This window comes from Meira miltonrushii (genome assembly GCF_003144205.1).
Source record: "Meira miltonrushii strain MCA 3882 unplaced genomic scaffold FA14scaffold_1, whole genome shotgun sequence".
In the NCBI taxonomy this organism is placed as follows: Eukaryota; Fungi; Basidiomycota; class Exobasidiomycetes; order Exobasidiales; family Brachybasidiaceae; genus Meira; species Meira miltonrushii.
This window is the reverse complement of record NW_020289943.1, coordinates 3,513,344-3,529,074: the sequence shown is the minus strand read 5'-3', so window position 1 is coordinate 3,529,074 and position 15,731 is coordinate 3,513,344. Positions and strand designations below refer to the sequence as shown.

Here is a 15,731-nt window from a genome sequence, read left to right as displayed (position 1 = left end):
GAAGTGGGATGTTATATAGTTATTTAGAAAGTAGAAAAAGGTATAAAGAGTATACTTAAAGATAAAAGAGAATAGAAGAAGATGGTTAATAATTATAGATTAATTTAAGTTTTACTTAATAGTAGGTAAATTCAATAATAGATCAGGTCGAACATAGTTTTTCTCCTATCACTCGATTTTATAGCTATAAGAGATAGGAGAAAGTTCTTATATACTACTTAAAGCATATAAAAAGATTCTCCTTGCCTGGGTGGTTGATTTTACTGTTTTAAAAGTATTTAAACAAAATTTTTTAATCTTATATTATTATAATTATATTAGTTTATCACCGATAATATATAATTATATTTACTTTTGATAGTACTTACTATATTAATACTGATAAAGTAATTTTTAAGGCTCTAGAGTTAGGTATAAATATAAATATAGATTTATAATAGCTTTCATATATAGAGAAACGGTAAGAAAGATTAGATATAGCAAGGGTCGGTGATTAGTATAATTATAATTTATAGATATTACATATGGTCATAAGGCAAAGAGGTATATATATATAGTATAATTAAGATTAATTAAAAGACGGGAGAGCTAAAGTAGTATAAGAGAAGGAGGGGATATATACGTATATTTATAGGAAGAGGTATATGTATAAGGGAGGGATATATACGTATATTTACAGGAAGAGGTATATATATAGTGATAGGAAAGGCCTCTAAGGGTTTTAGTAGAATAGTGTATAACTTATTAAGGTAGAATAGAGTATATATATCTGTATAGGCTATAAGGAAGGGTATTTAAGGTATGTGAAGGATAAGATAAAAAGGGTTCGAGCACCAATTCTTTAAAGAAAATAAATCTTTTCGGTGTAGAAGAAAATAAACGAAGTATTATTAATCAAGTTAGATACTAGTTATGAAAATATAAGAGTGCCTATACGTAGCAGTCAAGATACAGCAGGGTATGATCTGTTCGCGTGTATAGGTATAACGATAGGTGCTAGTAGCTAGGGAGTCATAGAAACTAGTATAAGCATCGGTGTACTATAAGGATGTTATAGTCGTATTACTACGAGGTCCGGTCTGACTATACGTTTCGGTTTGATGGTAGGAGCCGGGGTGGTCGATCGAGATTATACAGGATCAATAAAAGTAGTCTTATTCAATTTTTCAAGCGAAGTATTCGAAGTAACAGCTAGGGATCGAATTGCGTAATTAATTATTGAGAGGGTTACAATACTCCTATTACAAGTTGTACAAGACTTAGAGCCAACGATGCGTGGTAGCAAGGGTTTTGGGTCATCAGGAATGTAATGTGTTTACAACTTTCACTTGAAATAATTAGATAAAGCTTGACAAAGTTTCGTTATCGAAGGTAGGTATGATATCCGATGGTGTCAGCGCCATCATCGCTTACACATGTAGCTGGGTTGGACGACCTTTGACAAGGTGACATCTAGTTGCGATATTGCTCGCGGGATTACGGCGGCTATGGGCCCCGAGGCTTGGAGCTTCCCCCGCCATAGCCGAAACTACAGCAGACATCAGGTGAAGACCTATGCTACCATCATTTCATCTCTAACCCACGATTCCCTATCTCGGAGCATTGTCACTGTAAAGCTCGAATGTGAATCGACGGCAAGATAAACATAGTAAGGAAAAGTTCGTAACCACCAATCTTCCTATCCGCTACCGTTTTGCTCTAAAGCACCGGAGGTGCTCTAGCGAAACGTAGGGGTAGGTAGATGGTAGTAAGAACGGCTTGAATAGCATAGAATTAAACCCTTGTAGAAGCTTGGCGCTAATGCAAGGGTACATAGGCATAGTGTAAATACATATGGGTCTAACCAACTTTTTTCCGGATACAGAGATAAGCCGGCCAGATAAGAGATAGGAGATAAGAGATAAGATATCAGACAAAAGGTGCGTGAGGTATAGTTTCATACTGTAAATCGTACACCATCGCCTATTGACATCCGATCCAGCGTAAGAGAGGTGATCATAGAAGGAAGTGTGAAGTAGCATAGGCGGGCAAATAATGTATAATGACGGTAGAAGTCTTGAGCATAAAAATTTGTTGGTTTTTGAGGAGATCATTATTTTACTTTTGATTCTGATGATCTTGAAGGAATCGGAAAAGATTCATAAGGTTGAGGGAGTAATGTGTATAGATGTCAGTAATAATAATCGCCGTTTTGGTAGTGATTGCTGTTTCCCTTGTCGCTGTAATTGCTCTAATAACCAAGATTTGCTATAAAGTGAGTTTAATGCGTTGAAGTCTTATGGTTTGGATGGATAGCTATGTGACGATTATATCAGTTGATTTGATCGGTATTATAGGCTAAGATGCTTCAGGTAAATTAGAATATACCTAGTGCTGATAGTACGGTCAAAGAGTTTTATAAATATATAGAATGTATGGATATTCAAAGTATGTATATAAATAATTGTCTTATGCCGGACCTTGTTGAGTGTTATACTTGAGTATGTATTATGAAGTCCTATAGTTATACTCCTGGAATAGACGAGGAGTTATATGAAATACTTTAAGTGTATATTACAGAGATCGAAACAATAGAGGAAATCTATAAAGTGAAATATAGGCTTATAAACGTCTCTAATAAAGAGCTGATGGTTGGTTAGCTAAATTAATATAAAGTAAACAGGGTATATAAAGTTTAAATGCTTTGATCTTATTATCGCTTTCAACCCGATGAAGTGAGTAGCTAGGGTGATGATAGTAGAGTCAAAACTGTTGTAAAGAAGCTGTTGTATAATGCTTAAGTAGTTTATTACCTAAGGATAGATTTGCTAGAAGATTTTGTTGAGTCAGGTCGATATCTAAAGTATAAAAATTGCGGAACGGTAATATCTTTTTAGGTATATTAACGACCGCTTTAATGAGACTGTATTATAGTTGTTATAGGAGAGAATTAAAATACTTATCTTAGTAATTTATAAGCCAGTTTAAAGATATATATACCTACTTATATTGTTGTAGATCTATATGATAAGTAGCCCGCTGACCGAAGTGCTGATAGACTTCGGGTTTAATAACTATAGGCTTATATATGTTATTCGGTGCTTTTTAGGCGAAAAGAATGTCACTAAATATAAGAAAACCGAGATTAAGGATATTTTTACCAGTATTATCATCTGTTAGACTTTTGAAGGGAGTATTGTAGAGAGGATTGATCTAAGGAAGTGCTAAAATAAGTCGATAATCCGAAAAGAGAAAACTTTAAGGTATAATATTAAGTTAAAGAGCGAAAAGAGTGTTGACGAGTTGAATTAGGAATATGTGTTGATCTTTAAGAGATCGTAGAAGTTGTTTGTATAGTTGTTGATGATAAAAGAGAATTATGGTAAGTAGAAGTTTAAAATATTAAATAAGAAATAAGCGGAGAAATTAGATCAAAAACGTAGAGAGAGGTTTATTGATAGGTTTATATAGCTCTAGATAAATTACTAGTATATACCCTTGTAAGGCGTAATATATAGCTTTAGTATTTAAAAGATTATAACCTCTTATATTAATTAGGAGTTAAATCAGGTTCTAGTTAATAAGATTATATTATCCAGGCTGTACTTTATGGTAAAGCTATGAGGATAAAGCTATTTCGATATCTTAAAAGCTTTATAAAGGAATTAGATTAATAGTAAGAATATGTTAAAGATGAGAAAGACTATATATATTAAGGAATTGAATATATTTAATCATTAGTGCTCGCTATGAGCGTTTTGGTGTAATTATTTATCGTATTTTACTAATTATAGATGAAAGGCTAATTATATTAACTTTTGATGTGAGATTAAAAGAAAATACGAGATATATGATAGTTATAATCTTAAGTGTTTCCTTATTGTATTCGTCGTTAAGTTTAGAAAGGTATTCTTACGCCTAATCTGAAATCGTTGTCCTTAGGCGATAGATTGTGTGTGCCTTAGTATTATCATTAAGAGCAGTATCGGATACTGTATTATATCGCTGTCTGAGTTCTTGATAGGTAGGTAGTTAATATTTTCGTAAGATAATAAGAGTATTGTCTATATATATAATAAGGATTATTCCTTGTTATATAAGAGCAAGCAGAAAGAAGTGATAGGATATATTGAAAACGATATAAGAATTAGGGAGTCTTTATGGAATTCCTCTCTTTTACTGAATAGGTAGGAGCGGGCTTATGTCGATAGAAAATTAAATAGATATATATCGATAAAGGGTATAGAAATATATTTGAAAGACCGTTGGAAAGTTGAAAGCGCGAAATGTTTAGAAAAGCTATTGGTGGTAAATACGGTTGTACACTTTTTTCTAATCTTGATTAATGAGAATAAAACAGTCAGTATCGTCAAGACTGCTAAGAACATTTTATATAGCAATAAAAAGTTCTAAAGAAGCTGTAGAAGCAGAATGCCCTTTAATGAATCTATATTGTACTTTAGGAAAAATATAAGCTATGATTATTTATATGCGTTTAGTAATAGTATAGTTAATAATACGAAGCTATATATTATAGATAGCCAGCGGGCGGTATCAAGTAATATCTATCATACTTCCTTTCCCTTTATAAAGGAGTATACCTTTAGTAAGGGGACCATTATACGGAAAGTTAGCGTAGCGGTTAAATAAAAGGTGATTAACGATAGCGGTAAGAAGGATTATACTTTTACAAGGGTAAAGTTACTAAAATTTATAAGGTAAACTATTAGGCTTAGACGCTCGACCATATAGAAGCTTCTTTATGATACGAGTAAGTTCTAGGATAGTGATTAGTACCGAGAGATTGGTATATTGTTGTTCTATGAGTGGCTGATAAGTATGAGTAAGGAGTAATGTCTGGCTTTCAACATTGTATTATGATGGCTTAGATAGGGTGTAAAGAGCTATATAGAAATTATATATAGTATTTCCTTATAGTGGAGTAGAAACTAGTTGATTCGGGAGGTTGAGTAGAAGAGGAGAGGTATATAGCTGTCGAAAAGTATAGTTTGAGAAACTATAATATGCAGCGTGGTTACGAACGATAACGGCTTGAGTGTTAAAAAGTTAGGCTTGCTGAGGTGTAAGCGTATGAAAAGTTGTAAGAATATCTCGAGAGCGAATAAAGTTACGATATGTTTATAATATAAAGGTAAGAATGTTTTACTGGTGGCGGAAGGCGTAGAAGTATATATTATAAATAAGTTAGAAAAGAGTTTTAAGATTAATTTTACGATGATCTAGTTATATTAAACCTAGTGTAGCTGGTAGAACCCTAGCTAGTAAAAGTTTATAGATGATAGAGTGAAAGACGTATAGAAATAAATCATCTATAAGGGCGCGGAAAGAAGGTGATGTAAGTATAAGAGTTATAAGTCTTAGGGTCTTGTATCGGTATAGGTATTGTACTATTAGATCGTGTTTATTGTATATATCTAAATAAATCGTATGAATAGAATGATCCGATGATTTTATAAGGATATAACGACTATATATAAGATAAGGAATTAAGGTATAGCTGATATAGAATATATCAATTCTTACCGATGTTTATAAGTTACCATAGCGATAAGTAGAATACGAGTATTCTTAGAGGTTTGGGTAGAGTATACGAAATACATCGATATAAGATGAGAGCGATCGTGAAATATATTATATTTAAATTTATGTTTATCGATTAAATAAGTCTATAGTATCCATAATATCATTCTAATCTCCGCTAATGATATATGGTATATCGGATGGTAACTCGTCAAGAAAGGGAGCAAGTGTTTGATAAAAGAAGATAGAGCGTTCCGAAACATTTATAGGAGTATATATACTAGTAAGACGAAAAGTAAAAGTAGAGGAGAGAGTTATAGTGATACTACAGATACGTAGGTGGGCGTTATTAGCGATTTGATCAGCTATTACTTAAGCACCTAAGTTATTTATATTAGTTGTAGGTAGTGTTTATATATTTATGATTTACTATGATAGGTCAAGGAGTAATATACCGGAAAAAGTAGAGCTATAAAAGCGATAGGTTAGAAGAAAGAGAGCGGGTGGACATGCGTTCTACCATAGAAGTTAGCTATCGACATCATAGTTGAGAAAGCCAAAAGAAGTCCGATCAAGAACGCGAAGTTCTTAAATAAGAAGCGCTTATATTAGCGGCTGATTATGTAGAAGAAGCCAGTCGGCTATTGTTACCAGGCCAGGAAAGAGGGTATTAGTATTCTAAATAGTAATACCGAGCTTTATTTTAGTTATAGTGAGAAGGATATATTATAAGAATATTTAGTAATTTGATAGACTATATAAGAAGGTCTAAGCGTTAATATTAAAGTTAAAAAAGACGTTATAATTAGGTGATTAACATGTATAAAGAAGGGTAGAGAAAGATATAGCAAAAGAGAGGATAAAATAATTACTATCATCACTTCTATAAAAGAAATAATTATTAAAAATAGAATCTAATATATACGGTATACATAGAAGAGAGGGTATATAGGGCAATATCTAAGAGCATTTACTGTTATCTAGTATAGGGTAATTTTTCGAATTAAATAAGAAATTACTAATATCTTCAGAAGATAATATTAAAATAGTAAGCGATATTAGTAGTATATCGGATAGTATTAAACTATTTGAGTCGGTGGATCGCTATGATAGAAGTAGGAAAGGTTAAAAAGTACTAAAGTCGTTAATGGTAAATCGGGAACGTGCAAAAAGGAATTATAATAAAGATCTTAAAGCAGGTCGAAGCAGGCTTAGAGAATAATAGAATAAGGTAGGTGGTTAGGGTGACCGTTAGAAAGTAATATATAAGAGGAAGACTATAGAAAAACGTCAAAGGTATACGGAAGAGTAAGCCGTTATAAAGTAGAAGAGTATAGAAGAAATTTTAGAGTAGTGGGATAAAGACTAAGATAAGAGCAGTAGTAAGAGATAAAGGAAACAGGATCGCCTCAAGGATAAGCACGCCTAAAGAGAAGAAGATCGGGCGCGAGGTAGGGTTATAGAGGGTTACTCAACTAATTTATTAGATTTATAAGATAATATATTTATAGAAGCGTTGTACGATAATCTTTAATGATTAGTATTATTGATATTTATATATAATATGTCTATAGATTTTAGAAATAATAGTTTATACTTTATTTAATTAGTATAGTAGAGGGTATAAAAAAGATAAAGGGAAAGAAAAAATTTGATAGCTTGTAAACGCATTTCTTGATATAGTTAGTGGCGTAAAAAGTCTTCCCTTTATTATAAGAGTATTTTTCAGCGTTAAAAGTGTTGATCGTATAGGGAACAAAGGGATAAGGGTAAAGGTTATAAAGGATAAAAGGGGCATTAAGGCAATATAGATTATAGTTCTATAACTAAAATCCCTTATACCTAATTCGTAGAAAGCATCTAAATATTTATCAAGTTTAAGATTATATAATAATAGCCGTCCGAACGTGTTTATAGTTTATATAGTTATAAGATCCTTTTTGTGTTAAAGATGTTTTCTGTTATCGTATTGATTAAGGCGAGGAGAGAAGAGTCGTTAAAATCCTTATATAGAAAGATATAACCATCAAGAAGTAAAAGGAGATTAAGTTAGATAAATTAATTTTAGAGTATAATATTATAGAGCTAGATATACATATTATTACTTATGAAGTAAAGGATAGTTGTTTCCTAGTATAACTATCTCTATACGATAGGTTAAAGCTAGATATAAAGCCTATTTTCGTCGTCGGAATCGATAATGACGAGGAATATAGGGTGGTCAAGAAAGGAAGTATAATTCTTAAAGTATATAGTTTAAATAAAAGAGGGTACTACTTAATTATATTAAAGGTAATATCAGCGATTAATAAAATATATAGTAGAGAAGGAGCTAATTTTCGAAGAAGTCAGGTAGAAGGTATTATATAATCTAGGTTACATGTAAATCAGTTATTATTTAAATTCGAATAAAATTAGATTCTTAAGGAGGTTATAAAGGTATTCGAAAGTATGGTTAACGTTCCAGTCGAAGATAGAGGTTATATAGATAGACAAGACAGTAATAAAGAAAGATTAGCTTATAGAGTAGAAGGTATAAGTAATACTGGCGAGAAAAGAGAAGGTATAACTGTAAAGACACTTTTTACTACAGAAGAACCATTAATAACAACAGAAATAGAAAGAAGAGTAGCTAGAAGGTCTGTGGGTATGCTTTCGAATATAAGTAGAGGTAACTTAATAGTAAATAGTAGGTGGAACTTATATAGGACTAATAAGGTTATATCTAGCCTATTGAGCCAGGAAAGCGAATTAAGTCAAGTTGATTTCGAGGTATTGTATACTTATATAGCGGAAGGGCTAGGTGCACCATCAGATATGATTAGAAGGGTTGGAGGTCCGAGTTCGGAAAACTCCAAAGTAAGGATATGAGTAAAAGGGAAACGAAGAGAATGTGAAAGCGAGGAAGAAATAGGCCTATAAAGTGATTCGAGCGAGGAGAGAAATAAATCAATATGTAGTATCACAGATCTATCATGAATACGTAGGCGGTCTAATCGGTTAAGGAAAGTATTAAAGGTTTTATAATAAATGCTAGCGAGCGTACCCTTAAGCTGGTAGGTTTTGTATTCGGATTACTTATAATTTAATTATCTTATATATTAATTGTTTTTCGGTTATTATTTAGAATAAAATAAAGAATAAGCTTTTTTGATATAAGATATATTAGTGTAAGATTAAAAGAGGTTTAAGTCAGAGGAAGTATAGTAAGAAAGGATCTTAGGGTAGTTATATAAAGTGGTGTTATATTAAAAGTAAAGAAAAGTCTATATTAAGGGTCTATTCGTTTATAAATAATATATAGGTATGATATGATATAGGGTAATGTAATATGGGGCAGTGTAGTGTGAAGTAAAGTGAGTAAGATGAAATAAGCGTTTAAAGCATAAAGAGATATACGTTATTGATTAGAATCATAATCGATAGGTTTTATAACTGAAAAAGAAAGGCTTATAAATATTATGATTAGGATTTTATATATTTTCGCTATTTAATCATCTAAATAATTTAAGCAATAAAATGTTACCAAGTCTAAGCGAAATTCGAGTTATTAAGGAGGTGGTGGTTGGCCTAGACGGTGTTAACAATAATAATAAGTGTAGAAGAAGTATGTTAGAGATAAGTGATAGGTCCGAAACACCTTGTAGAGGATCTATTATACTAGAGGAACAGGAAGGCGAAAATATAGGTGAAGAGATAGAAGATGTTTAAAGTATATAAGAAAGTACTTCTTCTTCGTAAGATTAGGCGAATAAAATAGTAGAAGCTAGAGTAGAAACTATATACTTAGAGGAGGAAAGTTAATATGTACGCTATGGTGATGAAGATAACGATAGTGAGGGTTCGGATGAAACTAGCCAAGCTTATGATAAGTCACGAGCCGGAATAGGGAAAGAGAGGGAAGTTAAAGAGCCCAGGTCAAATGAGGAATATCGTTCGAGTAGTTAAGACGATCGTGAAGAACATGATGATCATTATGTTTAGTTTACCTTAATATATAGTCAATTAGACGCTATAGAAGGTATAGAGTATAATATATAAGGCACAGTCAGTAGAACGGGGGTTACCGGTTTATCAAGTGTTCTTAGTCGCCGAGCCCCTGCTGATGTGATCCTTGATTAGCTGGTAGCGTATAAGGAAGTGTAGGAGGAAGCGAAAAAAGCAAGAAGATATCGAATCGTATTCTTTACGTCGAACCTCTGTACTAAAATGGAGATTATGAAAGGGAACGATTTAATACCTGATGTATGTCTTTACTAACCTGTGTTATACTGCCTTAAGGGAAAACCTTATAAATGTGGAAATCTAGTCTATGTTAAACTAATATGGTTCTTGCTTGATATACGTTTATAGAGAAGTGTGGTGTTAAAAAGCTAGGAAGCCGGGTGGGAGAAACGTAGGCTATACACGATATCATTGAGTATATCTGCTCCGATGGTTTTAGGTTTTGGAACAGGGAGAGGTGTAATTTATTTGAACATGGATCATGTTTACTTATTACCTCTGTATAAAGAAGTAGGAGAGGATAAACGTTACGATATTCAAGGTGTTCTTGGTCTTGATTTTATTTAACGTTTTATCAAGAATTAGAATGTGTAAGAGGGTTTAGTGATATTGAAGGTATAATAGAACATCTGATATAATATGGAAAGAGGAGGAGTTTAGTGGCCGTAATTAACTGAACAGGAATAAAAGAGTAGAGCTGATCTTACTCTATCATGTTTGTATTAGGACGGGCGTAAGGAGGAGTGGGGTTACGATGGAGAAATACGTTGGTATTTACAGGGTTTAGCGCGTGTGTCGTATGACTATAGGAGCAGAGAGATTTTCTAGACGGTAAAGATCTGTTTATTTGTCGTGAAGATAAAAATTCTATTTTCATATATATATGTTTGCGATTATTTTATTTTGTTAAAGGTCTATATAACTTACCACTCTTAATGATATGACGTGTTTCGGCAGAGAAAGAGAATGATATAAGGTTAATGGTATAACGGGAAAAGATAATAGTTGATTAGCAGAAAATATAAAATAGAATATAAGATGACGAAAATGTATAATAGAATAAGATGACGAAAATATATAAGAATATAAGATAAGGAAATGTATAGTAGAATTTAAGTAGGGTGCGATGACTAATTAAAGGGGTATAAAAGATGTTGAAGGGTGTCTGATGATCAATCTTTGGCTTTGTATCAGAGTTCTTCTTCATTCTCTTGCATCGGTGTATTTTCTATTGACTGGGTGTGATTTGACGATCTAGATTGTTTGAGATTGTTGTATGTGTTATAGGCTTCTGAACGATCGGAGTATTGGTTAGTTTTGTTAGGTGTAAGTAATAGCGGACAGTATACAGGTAGGTGGGAGCCTTTTGCTCTATAATATTTGTAATCAAGGAAAGGGTAATTAGCTCTCTCGTGAAATTGGCTTGTATTATTAGATTGGTATCGACTATAATGTGGTCTTCGATCCTTGTAGTAGAGATGGCGGTTACTACCAGTTATGCGTAGGTAGCTAGAGAGCTCTTTACGAGATAGTAGAGGTTTACTTATTGGGCCCTGACTAGTAGTGTCTAGTAAATCTAGTGTTATTTACTATTGACTAGTGCGGTGTACTAAGAATTTATAATTGTGTAGATTCTTCTTTAGTTTAACAACGGCTTGCTATATATCAAGTATAGTGGTATTAGGGATTTTCTTAAATACATCGAAAATTTCTTCTGCCGTTGTAAGGACCGTTGTATTCACTGTGATAAGTGTAGTAAATAGCCAGATCATCGGTCTGTGATTTCTCTAAGTAATATAATGGTTCTGGTCTTGATATTCAACGGTAAAGGATAAATCATCGATATCAGGGTAGGAATGATCTTATATTAAATCTAAAATACATAAATGTTTGCTTTTATCTAATACGATATAGCATGCAACTATATTCTGGACAATATTACCAGCCTGATTGTCCGGTAGCTCTTTATTGATATGATTAAATATAATAACGAGTAATCGGTCTAATAGGAATCCATGATCCTGATGACTACGAAGAATTGGGATTGTAGACGGGACAATCTATCGATGAGTCGAGTTAGGAGTTTGTTGTACCACGTCTCTCCTAGTCTTATTAGGATTAGACGAAGAGATAGGATGGTTGCTATACGGAATAATTGGTATTTTAGCCTAATTCGTGTTATTTGCAGGTAAATTTTTCCGATGAGGTAAGCTCACCTTAAATGTACGTTCGATATGACCAGCCGTATTTGTCTAACTCAATATTATATGTGTATAATATTGTGACCGTGGATCATCTGCTAAGAGGATGTCGTTATAAACTATTGGTTGAGGTTAAGTAGTTTATCTAGGTGATTGACTATCTGTTATTTAAGAAGAAGTTTGTTTATCACCAGTAGCATATAATTGTTGGCGTTGACATTTATTTTGTCTTTGGGATCCGATATCATTAGGACCTGTACCTGACGGTTGTGAGTTGGTATTTTAAATAGGTTCTGGAGCGGATGGGGCGTGTATGCTGGTATTAAGGCCTGAAAAAGGTGGATCAGCAGAAGTTTCCGGAGCTGAATTTGATGTTGTAGTCTCTTGTGAATCTTCTTCATATTTAGTATAATCATCAGATTATTCTTGTTCGATCGATTGTTATTGAGGATCAACTTGTATCGAGTCTTTTGATACCGTATGATCAAGTTGTATTGATTGTGCGCTATTACGAGTTTACTGCTGTTGTTTGGCCGAATCGAGATTAGGACATGGAGGACACGGCATGACGTTGATGTGATGATGTATTCGATAGGGTATTATGATGGTGAAGAAAACAGTATTATAATATAGGATTAGATAAGGAGGGGCTGTATTGGTAATCTATAAAATATTTGATAGTAGTAAATAAATATGTACGAGAGTGGCGTGGTTGGGGAATCGGGTGATTTAGTGTAGCCGATTAGAAGGGTTAGGATGGTGTGGGAAGAAAGGGTGGGAGCGGTATAAATTGATTAAGAAGGGTGTGACTGATGTCATATCTTTGGTGGTAGGGGTGTAAGCGTTAAATGAAAGTGAATTTAATATATGAACGAACCCTTTTCTAAAAGAGGTCTATAAAGGAGAGGAAGGGTATATAAAGACGGTAAAAGAACAGAAAGATTGGAGGGTATTCCAGTAAGAAATATATCTTCAACAGGTATATTTAATCGTTTTTAAGATGACTTGATACAAGGATGGTTTAATCGACAAGAGAATCAGTCATCAGGTCAAGGTTACTAGTTCCGGACTAGAAAAAGCTCACTAAAATACAAAAGTATAAAAGTAATATTTTTCTTTGTCACTGTGTATTACGATTATCTTTTGTACGAGAGAATTTTTCGATCTTTTTCATTATTTTTAGTTTTATCTCCGATAGCTAAGATTAATGAATCTTTTGATTTTATTCTATATTTGTTCTTATTAGAGGTGATTAGGCAGGTTTAAAATGGAAAGAGTATATATGAGTTAAAGTGTGGATTTGATGACGGTTTGATTAAATCAGTGGGGTGTAAAGTAGAAGGAGGATCCGTGTATTAAAGTGTAGGTTAGTATAAAGCAGGAAGAGGGTTTGTGTGTTGAAGTGTAGGTAGGGGTAAAGTGAAAAGGGTGTGTTTGTTGAAGCGTATTTGTTGAAGCGTATTTGTTGAAGTGTAGGTAAGGGTAAAGTAGGAAAGGTATATTTATTAAGTGTGGGTACATGTAAAGTAAAGAAACGATCTGTGTGTTAAATTGTAAGCAGGGGTGAGGTGGGAAAGGTATATTCATTAAAGTGTGAGTGCGCGGAAAGTAGAGAAACGATCTGTGTGCTAAATTGTAGGTAGGTGTAAATTAGAAAAATGCATGTTAAATATAGGAAGGCATAAGCGCACGAAGGCACAGGATAGAGGGAGAGATGGTCAAAGCGTATAATTAAGGGGGTAAAGTAAAGGTGTAAGTGCCTGAGTAAACAGGGTGGTATTTTTAAGGGGAAAGTGTAAGGGAGGGGAAAGAGGAGGGTAGGGTATAAATGTATGGTTACGGTATAAAGATGATAAATTTTATACGTCAATCCAGAAAAATGCTTTTAGTACAATTGGACAAGGATTTTCCTGAGGCACAAGCCCCAACGCGCGGAAGTATTGGATGTGCTGGATATGATCTGTATGCGTGTGTTTCATTGGATGTACAACCTCTTCAATGGGCTGTTGTCGATATTGGAATTCGAGTGGTGATACCAGAAGATTGTTATGGCAGGATTGCTCCTCGGTCAAGTTTAACGATTCATCATGGAATCATGATAGGGGCTGGTGTGATTGATAGCGATTATCGTGGCCTCGTAAAGGTAGTACTATTCAACGCAGGTCAGGATGTATTTCGCGTGGAAAGCGGCAATCGAATTGCACAAATGATTCTCGAACAGGTGAAGATACTTCCTGTGAAGGTTGTAGAAACAATCACAACCACAACGCGTGGGGAAGGTGGATTTGGTTCAACAGGCAGTAGATAGGTGATTTATATTTGTTATTGTAAGGGTATGGTAGAGTTGAACAGATGAAAGAGAAGTAGTGGTGGTCCACAAAAGAAAGTTTGACATTGAGCGTCCAATGTGACTTTTGTCACTGTTATTCGGCGATGCAACAGGTATAATCATACCTGCACATCCCGAGCATGGAGCACCCACCGCTTCGCGGTGAGACTTCTCGCAACCACCAATCTTCCCATCCCCCACTGTTTTGCCCCAGAGCGCCGGAGGCGCTCCTTGCAAAACGTGGGGGGGGGATGATGGTGGTAAGAGAGGCTCCTTAGTTTAGGGGCAAAATACAATCTTCGGGCTATTTGTGCTACTTTCTAGTACACAAGCCGATCAATTGGTTGAGGCCCGGGTTCGAGTCCCGGAGGAGCCCATACGTATTTTTTTTGCAATATTTTTTGGCGAGAAGAAATACGGTAAAGCACGCTAAGGTTGATGCATTAAAATAAGAATTTTGACTTTTTCTTCCCTTTGTCTCGTCACCATCACAAGGATCGTCAGGATGCATAGATCGTCGCACGTTTTCAATTCTTTACGGCAAAGTGTACGGACGCTTGAGTGGCAGTCTCAGAGGTCTGCATGTGCTGTTGCCGGTCCTAGCCGGACTGCCAACCTGGCAGTGAGAAGTTCGACTCTGCGGCCTTTCCATACGTCGCAGCAGCGAAAAGAAGGTGATAAAGATGCAACCGCTACCGACAAAGCTGCTTCAACTGAACCTAATCAGACAATTCCAGAAGGAACAGCAACATCGAAAACAGAACCGCCGAAACCTGCACGAGAGCCTTTGACATCTTCATATGCACCTCAATCCTCTTCCGAATTTGCGGAACAAGGTCAGAAGCCATTACCGTTTCTATCTGCTCCTCTGGGTGTGTCGAAGCAACCTTCTAGCAAGAAGCTAACATGGACAGAAAAGCGTGAGAGACAATTTGATAATGACTTGCGACTGGAAAGACGAAAAGCGATTGTGAAAGAAGCAACTCGAGGATATTTCCACGATGTTCACGCAATGCGATCGCATGGTGGTAAAACTTGGATTGCACCTTCTACATTGATCAGACAGGATAGAGCATTGTACTTTCCTGCAATTTCAGGAACGTGTCTTAGCGAAACTAAAGCAAAGAGGAATACGGCAGATTTCCTTCCTGGGAAGGTGTCGATTGTTGCTATTCTAACAAGTCAAGTATCAGAAGCCCACGTAAAAAGCTTTTACGAACAAGCACATTCGATGTATCGAGATGATCCAAATTATCAACTGGTTCAAATTAACTTGCAAGAGAATGTATTGAAAGCTGCATTGGTATCGCTCTTCCAATCATCTTTGCGCAAGCAAGTCCCCGAAGCTTTGCAATCGACCTACCTTTTCACCACGCAAGATTTAACAGTGGAAAAAGAGGCAATCGCTCTGCATAACAAACATGTCGGTTATGTCTACCTCGTCGGATCGGACGGAAAGATTCGATGGGCAGGAGGTGGTTACGCCGAACATCGGGAACAGCAAGGTTTAGTAGCATGCACTGGTGTTTTGTTGAGTAGGATGGCAGAAGGAAAAGCGTGACTGCAACTGGAGAAACCACCCATCTGTACAATATTATGCAATTAATAGATAGGATTCACGTAGAATGGGTATGTTAAATGATGCAGGCAGCCTGAAAATTGACTTTCGCAGGTCC

At 34.9% G+C, this 15,731-nt stretch overlaps 2 protein-coding genes and 1 non-coding gene across 3 annotated transcripts; all 3 read left to right on the top strand.

The window, feature by feature from the left end:
* The first annotated feature begins 13,599 nt into the window (after nt 1-13,599).
* FA14DRAFT_131051 (dUTP diphosphatase) lies at nt 13,600-14,109 on the top strand. Its single transcript, XM_025496926.1, has one exon. The coding sequence runs from the start codon at nt 13,606-13,608 to the stop codon at nt 14,032-14,034; it is 429 nt and encodes a 142-aa protein (XP_025358281.1). The 5' UTR covers nt 13,600-13,605; the 3' UTR covers nt 14,035-14,109.
* A 214-nt stretch (nt 14,110-14,323) lies between these two features.
* On the top strand, nt 14,324-14,431 carry FA14DRAFT_t7. The gene has a single exon. It is a non-coding gene; the product is annotated as a tRNA-Pro (tRNA).
* Nucleotides 14,432-14,560: 129 nt separating this feature from the next.
* On the top strand, nt 14,561-15,699 carry FA14DRAFT_166907 (uncharacterized protein; the record flags this gene model as incomplete). Its single annotated transcript, XM_025500054.1, has 2 exons — nt 14,561-14,677; nt 14,783-15,699. 2 exons carry the CDS (start codon nt 14,561-14,563, stop codon nt 15,614-15,616), a joined length of 951 nt encoding a protein of 316 aa, XP_025358280.1. The 3' UTR covers nt 15,617-15,699.
* Nucleotides 15,700-15,731: the final 32 nt, after the last annotated feature.

Bases quoted from the DNA above. Each gene is read 5' to 3' on its own strand.
- FA14DRAFT_131051 (XM_025496926.1), top strand. From the start codon at position 13,606: ATGCTTTTAGTACAATTGGACAAGGATTTTCCTGAGGCACAAGCCCCA.